We start from the raw sequence: 20,531 nt of genomic DNA, 5'->3' as shown, positions 1-20,531 counted from the left end.
CAAAGCTTGGTTCAATACTAGAAAATCCATCGATAGAGTTAATCATATCAGTGATCAAAAGACAGAAATTCTGTAACCTTTTCAACAGATACAAAAAAGAAATCTAAGAGAATATAGCATGCATTCATGACTGGATCTCGGAGCAAACCAGAAACAGAACAGCCTTTTACTTTTTAAATAGTAAAATTTAATATTAATACTGGAAAATTTTTAATATTTAAGTTTTTGAATACTTACATAGCTCAGAAACTAAAATACTGTATGAAAAGGTTTATACAGTGAGATCTCCCTTCCTCTCGGGCCCCAAATGCTTAGTTCCTTCTGCTTCCTCCCCCACAATTACTATTAGTTTCTTAGGTGTTCTTTTAGAGTCATTTTAGACACATACAGATGAATATGAATACATAGGCTCTCTCACTTTATACACAAATGGTAGAATACTATGTACTCTGTCATGCACCTTGCATTTTTCATGAGTGTTTTTTTTAAAAAGACAGGCATTTTTGCTCACTTCTGATAGCTTTTTAGCTACTCTCCTACTTCTCTTTCTTCTTAAAACAAACAAACAAAAAAACCCCACAAAATGATTGAACTCCTCAAGTATGGACTTTACAACTATTCACTGGTTGTGGTCTAGTTGTTTCTCCCACATTGTCCTCCCACAAACATTCACAAAATAAAAAATACTGAAATTGCTGTCTTAAATATCACCAATGCCTGGTCCCCTCTTGTTAAAACCAGTGGTTGTTTAGTCTTTGTCTTTGAGTCTTTTGCAGTTCTTGCTCCTGATTATACACCCCATGGTTTTTGGAACTCCAATACTTTGTATTTCCTGTAGTACATTGTTAAGTGTTCTTATAAAAGGTGGAAGGAAATAAGAAAAGGATTGTGGAGGCACACAGTCTGGTGAAAAGATAAAAGTGAGAAGATCTATCACTTAACTTATCTAAAGGAAAAGGATTATTCTCTATGGCTTCTGAAAAGAGAGCTAGTACTTTGGGAGGTATTATGGTGTAGGGGAAAGGAAGGACCATGACTTTGAGAACCAAGATTTGAATCCTTACTCCACTGTATACTAGCCGTATGACCTTGGACAAGTCGCTTAACCTTTCTGAGCTTCAGTTTCTTCATCTATAGAAGGGAAACCTGTCCCTATCGTTTTAAAAAAGTGACAAATGGGAAAATATATTTAAACTGCCCAGCATAGTCACTGTAACATTTTAATCACTCAGAGGTTTGTTCTCATTCCTAGATCCAGAACTTGCATATTTGAGATATTTTGCTACTAACTTTCAAGGGACGAATGATTGCTGACTGGAATGTCGTCTTTGTGGAGCATGTGCAACTTAGCATGTACAACACGGACAACTTAGACCTATGAGATCCATCGACCCTTATTCCTTTTGATAGATGTGGTGAAAGATAGAATCAAATATCTTATATGACTCTCTACTAGCATTTAAATTCTGAAAGTCGAAGTGTTTAGGTATATTTATATATATTTTTCCAGTTGGCTTTCTGAAGGAGATGTGGGAAAAGTGTGGTTAGTTGGTGGTGATGACAGTATTGAAGAAGAGAACTTTTTTCTCTTATGCTTCTGGTATCAACTGATACTATATTATTTCCTTGAGGAAATACGGTTCATCTTTTAAGTACTAAAGAGACCATTTTTGGTCAGGAAAACATTTGCTAATGTCATCAAAAAGTCTTCAAAATGAAGTTTGAGAAGGGAGAAAAAAATTCCGGTTAAATAGTAAAGGAACATCCCATAGAGTAAAATTATAGTGATGTAGAACAAGGTTAGAAAAGGACTCGTCTGTAATTCACAGGCAAACACAAAGAACAAATGCTAAAGATTCCTGAGTTTCTGCATAATAAGTGACCCTAAATATCTTGACAAAAGTAGAGTGAATACAGTCTTAGAGATGCCACTGAGAATTGGTGAGAGGGGTTCCTGACTAGGCATTTGAGTTGCTTACTCAAATGTGTTAAGTAAGCATTCTTCATTTAAACCTTACAGAAATGCTAGGAAGTAGGTGCATACGGTAATTTATCCCCAGTTTTAATGAAGAAACTGAGGCTGAAGGAGTTTAAGTATTTGGAGCTAGTAAACAGCTTTGGTTGAGTAACATGACGATGATGGAACTTATTTGCTTTTGTTTGCGATTTGTTCTTTCTCGCACATGCTATGGCTACCTCAGCCTTGGCTTCCAGGAGTACAGTGAGTGAGCTTGCTCAGTCTCATTACCTCCCTCACACGGAACGCTAGAGAATGAGTCATGATTACAGTTGGCTTGAGTCTGTTTTGCTACTCTGTTAGCCACACGACAGTGCTGCTTTGAACAAAATGGAATGAAATACAGCAACAGTTATCATCCTCTTTTTCCAACTTCTGATTTTAGCAGTGGTATAGTTAACTTTACTGAATTATCATCAATTTACATAATGTCACTCATTTTGTTTTTCATGGTCTCCCTGCGTCTTCTCTCAGTTTCTTCCATCAGCAAAGCCAACTTAAGTTTTGTGTAATCTCAATGGAGTGCACCTATAGCACCCCTTCTAGTTTTGTATGTATTTGTCTGTGTTTCTCATTTTATCTTCCACTGCATCCCCACTGCCATATGCATTCCAGCCTTAATGAATTATTTACAATTTCCCAAGTGTCTAGTTTATGTCCCTTGAACCTTCTCTGCCTGGTATTCATAATGTCCCCCCTGGAAAGCTTCCTCGGGGCAGAGTTAGGTACTTTTTCTTTGTGTATTGATTTTCTTTAAGTATCTCGTGATTTTTGATTGTCTGTTGATATTATGAATGAAGGTTTATGTTCTAGACTCTAGGGTAATTAATGTAGGTAACTTGAGTATGTTTCCTCCATCTTTGTGTAGATTTCATTACCCAGTAGTCCCCTACCTTGAAAGGGTTGGGGGGATGCTGATGGGGAGCCCTGTGTATGTGAAGGGTGTTGATTGTTTTTTTGGATTTAAATGCATTTGCTACCTGTGGCCATGTAGCCATATAGGGATGGAAAGAGCTGAGTAGTTGTGGACTTTCTATTCCTTATGCAGTCTTTGCTCTGTGCCTATTTGCTCAACCAGCTCTAATCTTGGAGCCTCTCTGGAGCTCTACCACAGGATGGCACATACAGCCGTTTAAGACTTCTCTTGTGTTTATTCTTAGGTTGCAGCTTCCTTTGCTCTTGTATATTCATCAGCTCTGAATAGATTTAGTACCCTTTTCCCTATCATTTCAGTGAGGGAGAGTAGAAAGGAGGAGACAAATACACTTGCCCATTCATTTTGAAATCCCGAGCCAGAGGTTCTGTTGACAAATTTGAACATTTCTGATTTTAAGAATTGAAACAAACTTACTTACGTTAGTGCATTATGGATTGTTTCCCAAGTATTGAGAGAATAGTTTAGAATGTTTATAGGATATGAAATTAGTATAATGCTAAAATACAAATCATCTATTTATGAATAAGTTGTGTTCTAAAAATAGGTATAAAGCTTTTTAGAGCAAGGAGAGCTGAAGATACCCCAGATACCTGGTCAGGAGAGGATTGTGGGGAAGGTTCCAGGCATTGCCATTAGCTACTAATTGATAATTGGGGCCAGAAGCAAGGTAACTCTGCTCATGAGATGTTGTTTACATGCTAGAATTAGAGGAAGTTGCTTGTTTCCCAGTGTAAAATTTGCTAACTTTAGGTTGTCTTCCTTGATATAACATTAAGATAAAAGCTCTACTACTTGTGGCTTACTAAAGAAAAGTACTGTGCAGTGGCTGTATAGTTAGACTGAGGTTGCAAGTTGTGTTTTATTTCAATGAATGATAAAAGAATAATTTGCCATGCCTTCTAATAAGAGTGAAAATGAATCTGTATGCAACATTACTGTTATTAATTCATTTTGGGAAAGTTAATTGCAACTGTGTGGTTCAGGGATTTAGTGCAAGAAGAAGAACAGTTGATGGAAGAAAAGAAAAAGAAAAAAGACGACAAGAAAAAGAAGGAAGCTGCTCAAAAGAAGGTAGTATATGTATAAACTAATTATTTATATTAAGCAGTTTAAACATAGATTAAAAAGAAAATTACTCTTACCGGATTATTTAAAGCATTTGATTTAATGTTTTAACTTCAGTGGAGATTCATTTTAATATTTAATGTCTTTGAATATGCATTAATAGTAACTTGTTAAGTGTGTACAATTTAATGCATAGTTATTTGATTTTGCCAATAATTTTTCTCGAAGGTAAGTGCTTTGCATAGGTCTTTATTTTTCGATTAGGTGCTCCTAGGTTTTCATAATACATCATTTTATAGTGAGAAGAGCGTGGAATTTGTAGCTGCATAGAGAGGCTTTGAAATCAGGCTCTCCCACATAGCATACAGAACAGTGTGGCCGTCAACTTTATTTAGCCTCTCTGGGCCTTAGTTTCCTTATGTTTTGTAAAATGAGAGTTGAATAAAATAAGATAATGTAATACATACACATAATAGAAAATAAAGTAATAAAGGAAATAATAAACATAATAGGAAACAAAGTGTCAATTTCCTTTTCTCTTTTTATTTAGTACCTGGGCTGATTTTTTTAAATTTGAAGATTATGTTAAGATATTTAAAAATAAGCCTAAGACATAATTGCTGCAAAAGGTCTTTAACCAGTACATTCATCAAAAACTGTAATCAAAGCAACACAAATTGCAGAAAAATAAAAGATGCCTGTAAAGATTTTTCCAAATTAATACTAGAGGCTGATGACAGTTAACTGAGCTAGGCACTCATCTCCTGCTACATCAACGTTTCAGGGACCTTAAAAATGTTCTGAAAGACCCGGTGACATTACTGTTCCATTTCTGTATTCTAATGAAAAGGTATGATTTTAATTTTTAATATATACCTTTTTTGTGCTAGGAACTGGATATAGACTAGAGCAACATAGTTATCTCCACACTATTTAGTAGGGAAAAACAGGATACAGAACTATGGCAGGTAGGGATCTGTTGAAGCCCAGAGAGAAGTGCTTAACTCAGCCTGAAATGGGGTAGAGGGACAGGGAAGTTTTCTTAGCATAGAAATTAGCCAAGTGAATAAGGAGCAGAATGGAAAATGATTCCAGCAGTATAAACTGAGAATTAAGTGTCTATAGCCTGTATGTGTTAAAGTATGGGTTTTGATTGCAGGGGGTGGTGGTGGGAAGGAGCCAAGTGTAGAAGTGTCGGAGTGAGACTGGAGGGGTTGGTCATAGCTGTTGGCACTTCTTCCATTTTGGCCATCGGGTGTTGGGGAAAACACCAAAGACATTTTAGTAGAGTGACATAAAAGTTTGTATTTTAAAATTGTATTTAGAACCATGGCCAGTTGTGGAATTGGATTGGAAGGGGTAGAAACTAGAGACTGAGATATTGGTGAAGGGACTATTAAAAGAATCCATAGAATTTGTTGAAAGGATATGAAGGGAGAGTAACCTAGATTGACTTTTAGGTTCCAGAGTGAGTGGCTGAGTACATTTTGGGAGCAGTTAACCAGGTTAGGGGATACACAGAAAGGGGAAAAGAAATATAATTCAGTTCTGAACTTGCAGGGTTTAGGGTGTGATGAAGCGAGTAAACTGGGGAAGAGCAGAGTACAGAGCACTGTGGAGGATTAAGAGTGATGAGGATGAGTTGATTTAATAGGTGACCCTTGTTGGCGGCCATTTGTTAACTCAAGAGTGATGGGAAGAGATGCATTGGTAATTGTCGTAGGGTTTGGAATAGACTCCTAGTATAGAGTTTTGGCATTGATAATGCCTTAGGCCTCTGTCACAGGCCTGTTGGTATAGGATCGTCTTTGCAATTTGATCAATCTTTGCTTAGGATTTGTTATGAAAAAGTTGTGTCCTCTGTAAGTCTAAGGTTGGGGGAAGGCTTATCAGACTCTTGTTCCGTGTGTGAAGGCCAGTTACTTAATGAAAAGAGCCTCACAGAAACTTGAGATATATTGAGGAAGATGCTTGAGTATACTTTGTGTAGAATCATTAGTTTGGCAAGCATCTGAGTGATGCATTAGTCCATGTTGATCCCTGCTTCTAAGGAGTTCAAGATTTAGCTGGTAAGTCAGGATGTATGTGAAATGACTAGAGAAGAGGCCTTAAGTTATTATATAATGAAGCATGTTTATTTGGAATTTACTCTATATACTGAGGAAATTCGAAGAAAGAGGAGTCCCTCGAATGATTTCTTTAAATAGTGTTTTTTTTATTGAGGTATAATTGGCATATACAACATTTTAGTAGTTTCATTTGTACAACATAATGATTCAATATTTGTGTATGTATTGTGAAACGATCACCCCAGTAAATCTGGTTAATCATATCCATACCTAATTGGAGAATTTTTTTCTTGTAATGAGAAATTTAAAATTTTTAAATATTGTATTTTTAAATATGTAATGTGAGTATAATTTTTAAGTTGTAACATATACAAATAAATGACTCTAATTGTTAAAGTTTACCTTTATATTCTTTATAACCAAATCTAAATCACCAAGGCAGTGTCTTTAACACATGAATGATGATTTTCGTGGCGTTTGGCCCCTCACAAAATCTGAAGTGAGTTCTTCATACTGTTTACCACTCCATCCCTGCCTCACTCACTGTAGGGTTCCAGGCTTTCACCCCAACTATGTCCCACTGGAACCATCATCAGAGATATGGTTCCATAACCATTAGAGAGATGGGGAGGGTTTTTTTTTTCCCCCTTTCTTTTGTCAGATCTTCAGCATTAATAGGGATTCCTATGTATCCTATAGAAAAAGTAGTATCTAGTGATTGAACACAATATAAAGGAATATTTAATATCTCTAATAAATGTTAAGCTTAGTAGACTAATGCCACTGTAAATGAGACTGTTCTGTGAATTCTAGATAACCAGCTTACAACTGAATTTGAATACAACCCATTGGTGAAATGAGGACAGCTGGTATTTCTGTAGGCTGTTACCAAATAGCTCTTTAAAAACAAAATAAAAGGAAAAATGTCCCAAGTTGGCACACTTATAGCCCATATGATATATTGTGAGTCACAGGAGTTTTAAGATAAGTTTCCTGGAGCTTGTCTTTTGTCTGTAGTAGGAGCCAGCAGGTGTATCCAGGTAGGTGACAGAGATCTCCATAAGCTAGGGAGACAGGCCCATTTATATAAATGTTGAAACATGAATTCACTATGGTAAAAACAATCTGTCTGTTTTATGTAATCTATGCACACTTTGAAAAAAACTATATATTTTTGTTTCTGAAAAGACTTCAGATGCTGTTTTAATCCATTCATTTTATATATAAGGAACACAAGCATTAAAATGAGCTAAGTGTCACCATCAGGGTGACAGAACAGGAATAGAATTGAAATCTTCTTATTCCCCTAGGTTTTCCAAAACTCGGTGCTATGGCTTTATCCTTTTGGTACAGAACATTATCTTATACTTTTACTTTATTTTTCACCATCTAAAGGCGAACTTTAAAGCTGGAGGTAGTATGGTGGTTTTTATAAGGCATTTAATAAGTCTTTATGCCATGAATACAGAGAACAGATTTAACAGTCCCTAACTGTGGTCTTTTAAAGAAATTTAAATTCAGACCAGAGTTAATTTCTATTTTAAATAAAAAACTAGATATACAACTCCTTATATAAACAATTAGACACCAAACAAAGCTCACTGCACTATTTGTACTATGATAGTTTTTCTGATTTTGTCTGTTAAATATCAATTTAAATATTTAAATTCCTTAAAAAAGTTTTGACACAAAATTACATGGTTTTTATTTTATTTCTGTTCCATACATCTCTAGTTAATAATAGAAGTCAATGGATGATTTTTTATTTTTTGAAAAGCCTTCTATTTCACATCTAAGAATTATGGCTATTTGCTTACCTTCTGATTCTAGGCTCAGAAAATAATTTGATATAGCACAGGAATGTAGTTTCTGTACTTAAGAAAAGGGTAACAATAGTAGTAGTAGATTGTTATCATGGATTTATCTCTAGGTTCTGTTTTTAGAAGAAATTTCTAGATGGAATCTTGAGGGAAATGTAGTGAGGAGGAAAAAGAAGGATGAGAAATAGGTTAATTATAGAGGGATCACTTAGTATAAACTTTACTTTAAACATGTAATTGTAGTTCCTAGAAAGCATATAATGGTTGAGGGTTGGAAGGAGGCACCAACACAAATTGGGATCTTTCGGTTGAGAATGTTTAAAAGTCAGTGTTCATGGATATTTTTGTTATTGTGTTAAAAGCTTGAAGGGATTTTTATAAAAGGCTTTGTGGATTTAAATGTACTCATTTCGAGCTTAAATTAGACTTACATTGTAGAAAACTTCCAATTTCATTCCTCCTTTTTGGAAATTTTAGTATTTACTAGTTATGTCTCCCAAAGGCTGTTTTGTTCTGAGACTAGAGACCATATTCATCAGTCTAAGTAGCAAATTTTCTCAGTAACCTAAGTGGTAATATAACCAGGCCTGGAGCATTGTACTCATCAAGGGCAGTTAGGTATTGTCTTTACAGTCCTGGCCCTTATTTAAGCTTACTCTTCTCTTTTCTTTTTTTAAAAATATAATTCATTAGACCTGGGTTCTAGACAGTGTGCTGCTTGCTGAGAAATCACAGAAAAGATCTCTAACCAGTAATTATCTCATTTAAAATAAGTGAATCAGACTATTAATTCTTTAGTCCTTGTTTTAGTTTCTAATGCCTGGCACTGTTAAGACATTTTAGATGATTAGAAAAAGAGGAAAAAAGTAGGACCTGGGAGCTGGGAGTGAGTTTGAGTCAAGTTTGTGAGAGGAAGGAGCCAAAGCATGGGTGAGTAGGGCACTAGGGAATATCTGTTGAATGCTTTCTGTATGCTAGGCACTGTCCTAAGCGTGCTCTCTTTTTTTTTTTCCCCTAAGCTCTTTATATGAGTTCAGTCCTTTTAGCCTCACAACAACTCTGAGGTAGGTGTTTTTGTTCCTGTCTTACAGATGAGGAAACCAAGCTTTAGAGAAGTTAACTAATTCTGACCAAGGTCACACTGTAAATGGTGGGGCCAGGAGTCAAAGCCAGGCAGTCTGGCTTCAGACTCTGAGCTCTTAACCACTGAGGTGTACTTAGGGGTCGAGGAGCTGGGACAAGTGGTGCAGAGCCTGACAGAAACAAAGCACCTGGCATGGACCTGGCATAGGTGTGTCTGCCACTTGTCTGATGCCTTCACTAATAAACTGAGGCAACTGTGATAATTGCTTGTGGAATCACAGCTCAGGTTTTTTGTTTTTAAGAAAAAAATATTCAAAATAGAAATACTTTTGCTTCTCAGTTTGCCAGAATCCTTTAATTCTGTTGTACAAGATCCACAATGATACCTCACGTTTGAATAGTATTATTTATCCAGAAAAGATCTTTTTATATTTTACTTGAGCCCTATAATAGCCCTGAAAAGGTAAGCAGAACAGTTTTTTTTTTCTCCTTCTCCATTTGAGGGATTAGGAAACTGAGACCCAGAGGGTTTAAATGACAAGGTCATTTAAAAGTAAGACAAAACAAAAAAAAAAAAAAAAAAAAAAAGTAAGACAAAACAAACAAAGAAAAACAGTTGAAGTTAATTTTAATATATTTTATATAACCCAGTATATCCAAAATATTACTATTTCAACATGTAGTCAGTATAAAATATTATCAATGAAATTATTTACCTTTTTAAAAAATACTGAATAATAGAAATCTGGTATGTATTTTGTGCATATCACTTCACACTAGCTCTGTTTCAGTGGTCAGTAAACACATGGGATAGTGGCCACCATTTTGAACAGTGCAGACAAATATTCTTAAAATCACTGACCCCACTTGGAAAATTCTCTTTTTAATAGTTTGAGTAATATACAAGTTCCCTGGACCAACCAACAAAAAACCTATTTGAACGAAATGGAACTCTTTCAGTTCCATTTCCTCCTAATCGGGAGCTCTTGGGTTCTATTACTTATATTCTTTCACTATATTAGTTGGTGTTCTGATAGGTGTCCTTCAGACACTCCTTTGAGTGTCCCGTGGTGCTGTTCTCTGTAGATGACACAATACTGAATGAGGTGGATCATTGTTCTCAAGCAACATGAAGGTTTCTTTCCCAAAGGAGTTGGCATAGTAGATATCCTTTATGCTGTAAGGCCTAGAAGAGCAACACTGTATATCTTGGGGTTTAGTAATGTGGTCATGGTTTCTATGTACTGTAGCCTAGTTTCCTTTGGAAGTAAACTGTGGAAGAGACCAGGTGAGTTAAACAAAAAAACCCAAAACAACGCACAAAACAACACTCAATCTGTTTTCAACATGCAGAATAATTTCCGTGTTTATTTTTTGGGTTTCAGAAAATTATGTTATCTTATAGTTTGACATGATGCTTGTAATACTTGGAAGTATTCAGATACTGAGTTCTCTCTAATAAGACTATTTTTCTATTACCAGATTTTAAAAACAATTTCTTCCAGAAATAAATGAAGTGTTCAAGCTAGTTGACTGGTCTTTTGCCATTGTCCTTCCATCAATTTTTTTTTTTTTAATTTTCGATCCATATAAAGTAAAAGATGGGCCTCCATTATTTTATGTGTCACTAGTGCTCTAAAACTTGGTAAAGTACTTCAGTGCCTAGATCGACTCTCTGGCTCTCCGGGGAAAGATTAATGTTTGGTGTGGCTTCAATATTATGGTAATTGCCATATAGTTCTTTACCACATAGTTCTATAATGATATAATTTTAAAAATGGTGTTTTTGGTAACAATTTAATATGACTAAGCAAAATGAATTATCCTGCCCTCTGACAGTTAAGAAAAGCTTTATCTTCATTTAGAAGCAATTCCTGGTTATTCAGTTACTAATTATTCAGTCTTCCCTCACCTCCCTGCCTATCCTTGTATCTTTTTCTTTTAGGATTCCCACACAGTTGGGCATAATCAAAAAGTTGATTTTCACTTGTGGCCTTTGTCTGTAATCAGTTCTTTTTGAGGCCCTTGAAGTTTGAGCCAGCCACCTTGAGGCAGTCCTACTGTCTTCAAACCCCTCTCCCTGTTGTGTCAGAGACAGTGGAAGTAGGGGCAGGCATGGGAAGCAGGGCCCATGTCAGTTTAACTTCAGAACACAGTCATTTTAATTGAATTGTCAGATGTGTCAGAAGTGACAAATGTTTCAAAATTTTTCCCACCCAAAAATACTTAAAAGTTCACCATACTTAACTGTAGCAGCCTAACTTCCAGGAGTTAAATGTATTACTAATTTGGCCAAAGAAGCTTTATGCAGCTTTTCTTCCAGAAAACTTAATTCATGTTTTATCATGTGATACAAGAAAATTTGAAGCCCTTTAAACATTTGAAAAACTCATTAGATCCATTAAAGGTAAAGGTGACAGTTATATAATTTTAAAACTAAATGAAGAGAAGTTCCATTTATCATTATTATTATTATACTGTCATACAATGGTGTCTTTTCTGCTTTGTGACTAAAGCATTTCCAGAATTTTTTTTTTTTTACTAATAAACATTGTGTCAGGGACAATGGGGCACATCTGTGGGAAAAGCATGCTTTTTTTGCATATCTTTTCCTATGCAGTTCATCTAAATGACAAATTCCTTATTTAATAAAAATGTGTATGTCTTATGTAATAGTAATATATGAGCATTTTATCATAACAGTCCATTTCTTTCAGTTTCATATTTACATTGTTTTTTGTTTGTTTGTTTTTATTTTAGGCCACTGAACAAAAAATCAAAGGTACGTTGTTTAAAGCTATTTTTTATTCTTTTTTTCATTAAAGGAAGGTTGTTGATATGCATTTTTATTCACCTCCAGGATGGGAGAGAGAAGAGCATGAAAGGAACAGGGGGTGGGGACAGACTTCTTCAGTGACATCACCGTGGAGTCATCTTTTGGGGGTTATGATTTATTGTAGTATATATTAATTACCACCTTAAAAATATACTGTTTCGAGACCTACCTTACATTTATCTCCTAGAATAAACACCACTTCCTAACATACTTCCTTGATTGGAGTCTTTGAGCACATGTGCCTTTCCTTCAGTCTTCCATCTAAAAGTCTTCTTGTCTGGAGCTACCTCTAGGACTTCTTGTTCTCTGTATAATATTGTCCCCCACTTCTTCCTATAGGCAGACTGACATCCATTCTATATTATCACTGAGAATAGTAGATTGCTATCATTATGATTAGGTTGAACAGCCCCCAGTACATGCCAAGCAAAAGACTTCAGGGTGGTAAAGAAACAGGAACCTAATTCCTCTCAGATCCTGAATCAGGAGTTCTTCACCTTCCCAGGAGTTGACTACCTGTAATGAAAGGGGTAGGGCTCTCTGATACTGAACTTGTTAGGCCTAAAGATTCTGAATTTTTACGTAAGCTATACCAAAAGTATAATCTCTGCATTTGGCTGATACTGCACTCAAAACTGCTTGTTTTTATTAGAGGTTAAGGTAAGGCATTGCTTTTTTTTAAAAAAATAAATTTATTATATGCGTTGGGTTTTCGTTGCTGCGTGCGAGCTTTCTCTAGTTGCGGCGAGCAGGGGCTACTCTTCATTGTGGTGCGTGGGCTACTCTTCGTTGCGGCGGCTTCTCTTGTTGCGGAGCACGGGCTCTAGGTGCGTGGGCTTTGGTAGTTGTGATGTGCAGGCTCGGTAGTTGTGGCTCGCGGGCTCTAGAGCACAGGCTCAGCAGTTGTGGCGCATGGGCTTAATTGCTCAGCAGCATGTGGGATCTTCCCGGACCAGGGCTTGAACCTGTGTCCCCTGCATTGGCAGGTGGATTCTTAACCACTGCGCCACCAGGGAAGTCCGAGGCATTGCTTAAGGTAACATTTTTAGGTGCAGTTGTATGAGAGTGAACAAGAACAGATAAGGAAGACCTTTTTGAGGTTGTGAGTCTTAAAGATGAGACAGCCGGTCAAAGAAAGAATGAAATGGCAGAGGGATCAGCATGATTGAAGGCACAGAGACAAGACATAATGTGATGTTATGTGCATTGGTGGTATTCCAAGAGCATTAAATACCTAGTGATAAGTGGTCAGGGTTGAAGGGTTTTTTGAAGGAGGTAGGCAGGGGCCAGGTCAGAGAGGGCCTTATATGCTAAATGTACTCAAGGAGCCACTGAAGAGCTTAAGAAGATGGTGACATCATTTGTTTTTTCATTCTTTTAAATCTAGCAATTACTTACATGGAAAGTTTTGGTTGAAAGATGGGCAGGGATTTGAAAGGTGGAGCTAACAGAAAAAAGACACTGGGCAGAAGAGGCAGGTGGACAAGAAGAGGGAATATTCAGAGAATGAGTATAGGGGTGTTAAAGGGAAGGGGCCGAATATAGGCATAGAGGTAGGGGGAACCGGAGGACGGACTTCATGCTGCTTAAAGAGTGGAGAGCTAGCAAAGGTTCTTGCGTTTAGAGGTCATGGTCATAAGCTATGCTTTAAGAACATTCTTTGTCAGTTGTGTCTAGTGTCACCAGAAAGGAGCAGTACCAGAGAGAGAAGAGAAGGACTAGGGTAATGAGGATTTGAACTGAGGTCTTGACAGTAGAGGTAGGAGATGGATGACAGATGTTTGAGATGTAATTGACAGGATTGGCAACTGGTGAGATCAGAAAGTGATATTGTGGCTTTGAATTTGGATGTCTAAGAAAGTTACAGGGATGTGGAATGATGTAGGGAGTAGCACTGCCAAATTAATTCAGTAGGAACGTGGGGAATTCCCTGGCAGTCCAGTGGTTAGGACTCTGAGCTTCCAGTGCAGGGGCCACAGGTTCCATTACTGGTTGGGGAACTAAGGTCCTGCAAGCCTTGTGGCATGCCCCCCCCCCGCCAAAAATTTTAGTAAGAACATGACCAAATTAATTTTCTTAAAATTCCACTTTTCTCACACCACTCGCCTGGATAGGAATGTTAAGTTGTTCCTTGTTGCTTTGCTTCAAAACCAAACTCCTGGTTGACTTTCAAGTCCCGCTTTAATCTGACCTCCCATGATCTAACCAACTTGTTTCCCATCACTCCTTTATACTTTTCACATCATTCTTATCTTTTTCATGTTCATTCCTGTTTGTTTCTTTTTGATCCCATTTCTTAGCCAAGGATGCCTTTCAGCTTTTCTAACGCTCTCAGAACTCATCTTCTAGTGGATCTCTCTAACTGCCCTTGATCCTTCCCTTTCCATTTTCTTAGGATGTTGTGATGTGTATTAAGCTTGGGGCACTCACTTATATTCTATCTTAGATTTTTGACTGGTCCATGGATATTTGTTTCTTCAGACATGACCTTTGAGTACCTACTGTTTATATCCTTTCCAAATGTAAGTCATTCTTTTTACATCCATACATAAAACATGAACATATTTGAATCTTTTTTTTAGATTTTCCACAATTCTGAGAATTAGGCTGAGTATATGAAAGTCACTTCAAAATGCTTTATGTTGTTTTGCCAACTATTTTACTCACTTCATCCTTCTTTTGATGGCAGCTCCCTTCATACTTGGTCATGCTTATTCTGATTCATGAAAATGTATTTATTTTCGTGGTGTGTACAATATATGGTGTTTATGGCAGTGATTAGATTATAAATTTAGGAGGCTTGTGGTATGGGTTTGGCTCACACCGTTTTTTTTTTTACTAAACGTCATTTTGGAATAATTTATGACTTACTGAAAAGTTGAAAAGATAGAACAGAGAGTTTCCATATAGACCTCACCCAGTTCCCCATTATTAACATCTTACGTTTCTGTGGTACATTTGTCAAAACTGAGAAACTGACATACGTTGGTATTACTGAACTCCAGACTGTATTTAGATTTCACCAATTCTTCCATTAACTTTTCTGTTCTAGGATCCAATGCAAGGTAATTTGTTTAGTTGTCATTTCTCCCTCATCTCCTGTGGTCTCCACAGTGTTTTTATTGTTATCCTTTACATTTTTAATTGATTGCCAACATTTAAAAATTAGGAGAATTCACCTAATTCATTCAGGATTATAGTTTATACTGTCAGCATCATTTTTGTCTTTCTGTATTATAGGGTCTGTATAAAGCCCAGGTTTAGTCACATGTGGCTCTTAAGTACTTGAAATGTGGCTAATGTGACTGAGGAACTGAATTCTAAGTTTTATTGGACCGTATAGTTCTAGAGCCTTCTTGGTCGTTAAGAGTCAAGATTGTAGTGCTCAGACTGCATAACTGGTGAGGCCTGGCACTCCCTGTAGAATTCTGCCTTAATGAGCTATTTCTTTTTCTAAGGCTACTGCCATTCCCGATTAAATAATACCTGCTGATGTTGCTCTCATTCAGTGGTGAAACTGTATAAAAGCTGGATTTTTGTAAGGTATCATAAATTAAATTCTTGACCAGCTTTCTTGTATGAAAACAATACGATGTTTATTTCTCGGTGCAGTGGACTCATGCGTCATCTCATAAAAATGTGGACCATTATAATGAGTGACATAATGAAATTTCTGAAAATTTTATTCTTACCTGTGACTTGAACTTGGAAAAACTGTAAGGAGCATAGCTATTTGAATGTTTGAATATTTGAAATTCCTTTCTAAAATATGTATATGATGAGTATCTCTTTGAAACAGCAGGGGAACGAAGCGCTAAAAAAATTACGGTGAGGTATAGGAACGGATGGGTATCCTGTGGACCTATACATTGTAAAGACAGGGAAGGACTGGGAACTCTATCAAGAATAAACGTCATTTTTTAAAAACAGCTTTCCAGCTCTGACACTGGCTTGTTTTGGAAGCATACTGATTGTACGTTCCTTGCAAAAGAATAAGCACTGTTAATTTTTGACAGCTAATATTTATTTTTCCGTCTGTCTATATCATGCCAGTGCTTTCTTCAAGTGGTTTCATAAGCAAGCTAATTACAGAGAATAGCAAACCCTAGAGCTCCTAAAGGAGATGAGGGGAGCCTGGGATGGAAGCAGGAATAGAGAAAATTTGATACAGATTTTTTGTTTTCTGGTGATCACATAGGGAAGCATAGTTAATTGTGGCTATTCTCTTTCTGGATTAATTAAAAACTCATGAGAATTGAATCAACATTTAAAACACATTTTTGTTCCTGCCATAGTTGGAAACCATTATTTGTATTCAATTCTAGCCTTTCTGTTTTTCTATCAAACACAATTTCATTACTTAAGTCCATTGATCTAGGGAGTGATCAAAATATTCAAGAGCTGTTAAATCAGCTGCATGTCACATCATATTGGAGGCGTCAAGATAGCTAACTCTGAGCACCTACTCTGTAGCATGGACTGTGCTTTATATTTATATTGTGCTTGATTATATTTCATTAGTCCAGGTGAGATTCTAAATATTTAATTACTAATAGTGAATGGGCACCAGTGATTCATAACACTGTACTGGAGCAGACCTAAGATCTTAATGTGCTAAGAGTAACTCTTAGCTATTGAATTTTGGGAAATGTGTGGGACCCAGCGAAGGCACCAGGGCAGCAGCCTGGGAACTGTGAGACTTAACACAGTGGATATTTAAAAACTAATACAGGAGTAGGGCTTCATCAGTGTGTACTAGCACAATATAAGCCTGCATTTAATCGTTTCAACAGCCCTATGAGAGTGGATAGTATTATCACCATTTACAGGTAAAATCAAGATTAAGAAAGGTTAAGTAACTTTCCTATTGGTTATGCAGCTGATTGGTGTCTGAGTAAGGGTTGGACTACTAACCCTACTGGGCTCTACTGCTTCTTTTTCTTTGAAAATATCCCTGTAGTTAGTTACATGGAAGACAGAGCAGGAGAGCTACACTATTGCCCATGGTTTAATAACATGCAATGAATGAACTAAAACAATGCATCTTTTAAAAATATTACAGAAAGATCTTCTAACAGATTTTATAGTATTTCCCTGTTGACTGAGCACAAAGAAATAAATTAAAAATTGTATTACCAGCAACATTTTTTGAATCAGAGAGGTTTCGACAATTTTGTGATGTGTGAAGTGGTTGACTTTTCAGGAACCATTTAACATTCATGAAATATTTATTGTGTGCCCACCCTGTTTCATGCACTGTTGTGGTCACTGCTGTACATGAACAAAACAAACTCCAAGTCCTTGTCCCCAATGTGTTTCCATTCTCATCTTTGTTTTAAATGTTTTTACCTGTGATCTCAGCTTAGCACTCTGTTTTCTCCATGAGATCATAAGTTTCTCAATCACAAAGCCTCCTACAATAATGAAATTCAGGAACTTTGGTGGCCTGACAAAGGATCACTGTACTGCATACAGGAGAAAATTGAGGCGCAAATAGATTGTGACTTGAAGCACATTGCCTGACCTTATTCACATAATGGCACATGTAGAAAATGACGTTTGTGGGGCTATTGTAAACAGAAGAGGCTGCTCTCAGCTGAGGATGACGATCTAGAGAGTCTGGCCACCTGGACTCTGAAGTGCTGCTCCCCTCAGCATCCCTCTAACCGATTCCTGGCACACAGGTTGGAAAAGGTCTGCTGTTAGAACCGGGGTTCAGTTCAGTGTTTTTCTCCACAGTATGCATGGTAGAAACATGACTTTTGTACCACAGGCAGGTATTAGGTAATATTTGGAAGACCAGGTTCTGATTCCAAATGTGCCATGATAGAACTTCGGCTTTATGAGAGATTTTGAAGGCAAATGGGTACTGACCTCTTTGAAGAAGAGGAGGTTGTTACTGATTAAGAATTTACTAATGGTGAATGTGTTTCTATGAAGATGTCTTTGAGCTGTGTAACAAAAAGATTTCTAACTATGCACTAACGGGAAGGGGGAAATGGGCTTCTACTTCCATGGGAGTCAATAAAAAGTACTGTTTTTAGGTATATCAGAGTCACCATTTTTCCTTTTCTCCTACTGAGAAAGAAAAATGATTTATATAGATTTATACATGTAAATCTAGATTTATGTACTCAGGAGGTTATGAAGAATGCTACGGACCTCTTTTTGTTTAGGTAAGAACCATTTTGTTTCTACCAAATGTAGATGTGTTTTGCTTATAAATACTAATAAATTATTAAAATAAGTAGAAATTAAAGATTTTGGTGAATTCAGATGTCTGATGAGACTGGAGCAGGACAAAGGAGACAGGAAATAGATATGAGAAAAGCAGAGATTACTGCAGTTAACAAAGTAAACTATTGTCAGAAACTAGATTCAGAGACTAATGAGCCTATAGTTGTTGGAGGCATCGTATGGTTGTGTCCTGAGCCCTGAGATACTCTACTTGGGCAACAATTAGGTCTTCAATTTCAAAGAAAACAAATCAGGAGTCTTCTGGTTTAAATTTTGGAGTAGAAGTCAGGATGGATTCGCAAGAATAGCTTTATCAGTTATAACCAGGTAAAAGAAAGCTCCAGACTAGGAAAAAACACATGATATATCATCTTTTTCACTTTTATATACTTGTAGTTCTAATTAGAATAGTAGCTGTGCTTCAGAATGCTTACTAAGAGCTCTCTTTCTCAGTGCCAGTAGCCTTAGTGAAAGTTCGCCTGATAAAATGTTACTTAAAGGCAGCATTTTGCCAGAAGCGAAAAGCATTGATTCATCTAATAAGATAATCCTGGAATTTTTGTGTAAACCAGGCATAGTGGTTAAAAGTCCAGTCTTCTGAGTCAGATAAACTTGGATTTGGATACTGCCTTTGTAGTTCTTATCTCTGTGACCTTGAGCAAGTACTGTAACCTCTAAACTTCGGTTTGACTCTGTTAAAAGGAGATAATCCAGGTTACTTAATGTGGGAATGAAATGATATATAATATAGAACATAAGTCACTGGAGGGTAGTTAATGCTGAGTATGTGATAGATAACTTATAAACGCTGGTTAGAAAATTTTGATTTGTAGCTTTCAAAGACATTAAGCCAGAATTTGTCATTCCTTTATTTTTGGAGAGTTTGATTTTGCTCTTATAAGTAAGATGAAAGTGTATACTAGGAGGAACATTAGTTTGGGGGTCAGATTTGGTTTTAAATTTTAGCTTTGCCATTTACTAGATGTTTAGTCATGGGCAGCCTTCTTCTGCCCTTAGTTGCCTTATTGGTAAAATGGAAGTAATAATTCAGATGCATAGAATCATGGTGAGGATAAAGAGATATTAGATAAATTGTGTGGCATCCAACTGATAACTTGGTAAATTGTAACTCCCACAACTGTGGTTTTGCAGTATCCTAGCAACCTTTTAGTCCATTGAAACATCATATTAGCAGTTTCCGCAGTCATTTCAGAGTTCCTCCTCACCCAGACGATGACTGGCTTTTTCCTCTCATTAAAGTAGAACCCAACCCAGCATGGGTGAATCACAGTGCAGTGTCTCTGCCACAGTGCAAGGAATATGTCTTACAACATAAGAATGGGATATATTATCTTTATAAAATCTGTCAGGCCAAAATTGGTATTTTATTGCTTTAAATATAAATCAATTTGTTTATTGATAAAATGGAGTATCATATGTTTAATTGTACTTTTTTGCTCTTATGAATTGCCCATTATTCTCTACCCATTTTCCTCTTGGGCCTAGAGTTTTTGTTATCTATTTACATGAGCTCTCTGTATAAGAAGCTCATTAATATTCCATTTAATGTGTTCGATGAAAAAATTTCTAAGATTATGAACTGTATTATATGTTTGAGGTTGTTCTGAGGATGAGATACCAGGTAGAAATATCTAAATATCAGACCCCATAGGGGGTACATATGCAGAAGACGCAAATATATGTTTAGAAGAAGGAAAGCAAAATTAAATAACATTTATATTCTTAGTTTAAGACTCCGGTCCTAAACTCTAGTGACTCTGTTGAATGCTTTCCTATGTTAGGTTTAGCAGCCTTAAACCAAAACAGTACCTTTCCCCCTTTGGTTAGGGAAAATTGGGGTGGGCAGTGGGAGGGGGGTAGGGAATGGATCCCTTGAACTTGTTCCAAAGGACAAATATTTTCCAGTTTGCCTTTTAAATTGGAATAAATATATACACACAGACACCTTTGAAAAAATAAAATATACTGCATAATTTTATTTGCTCAAACTTAACAATTTTTACTCTTTGATTTCTTGACTCATTTTTATGCTGAGAAAACCTACCGTTTATTCAGATTTTAGAAAAAGTTTTGCCTGTGCTTTCTGAAAGCTTTAAAAAATTTTAGCATTGTATAGTCTAACTGTTTAATTTATCTGAACTTCATTTTTATATATATTTGGGACCATTTTTTCTAATTAAAAAATCAAATTAATCAAAAATTAAATTTAAAAATTCCTTTATTATATAACTTTTGCAAACTTTTTTTTCCCCCCAGTGTGTTTGGGACGTTTTTTGTTGTTGCTGTTAGGTAATTGTTAGGTATTATCTTTTGTTTTGGACTCAAAAATGGAAGTCAGAAGCTCTGTAGATGCTGCTACAGTATCTAGTTTTCAGAATTTACTCAGAAATGAGAATCACGTGATATGTGCTTTTAAAAATACAGATTCTGATTTAGTAAATCTGTG

The 20,531-nt window shown here is 36.4% G+C and overlaps 1 protein-coding gene across 1 annotated transcript in view; it reads left to right on the top strand.

The window, feature by feature from the left end:
- Positions 1–20,531, top strand: part of TNRC6A (trinucleotide repeat containing adaptor 6A) — a 165,626-nt gene that overhangs the window by 86,972 nt on the left and 58,123 nt on the right. The window contains exons 2-3 of the mRNA XM_065891795.1: positions 3,938–4,025; positions 11,752–11,773. Of these exons, the coding sequence (XP_065747867.1) occupies positions 3,938–4,025; positions 11,752–11,773 (110 nt within the window). The remainder of the gene's footprint in view (positions 1–3,937; positions 4,026–11,751; positions 11,774–20,531) is intronic.

The sequence above is a fragment of the Phocoena phocoena genome, chromosome 15, assembly GCF_963924675.1.
Source record: "Phocoena phocoena chromosome 15, mPhoPho1.1, whole genome shotgun sequence".
Lineage (NCBI taxonomy): Eukaryota > Metazoa > Chordata > Mammalia > Artiodactyla > Phocoenidae > Phocoena > Phocoena phocoena.
The sequence above is the reverse complement of the archived record's forward strand: the minus strand, read 5'-3'. Positions and strand labels throughout refer to the sequence as shown.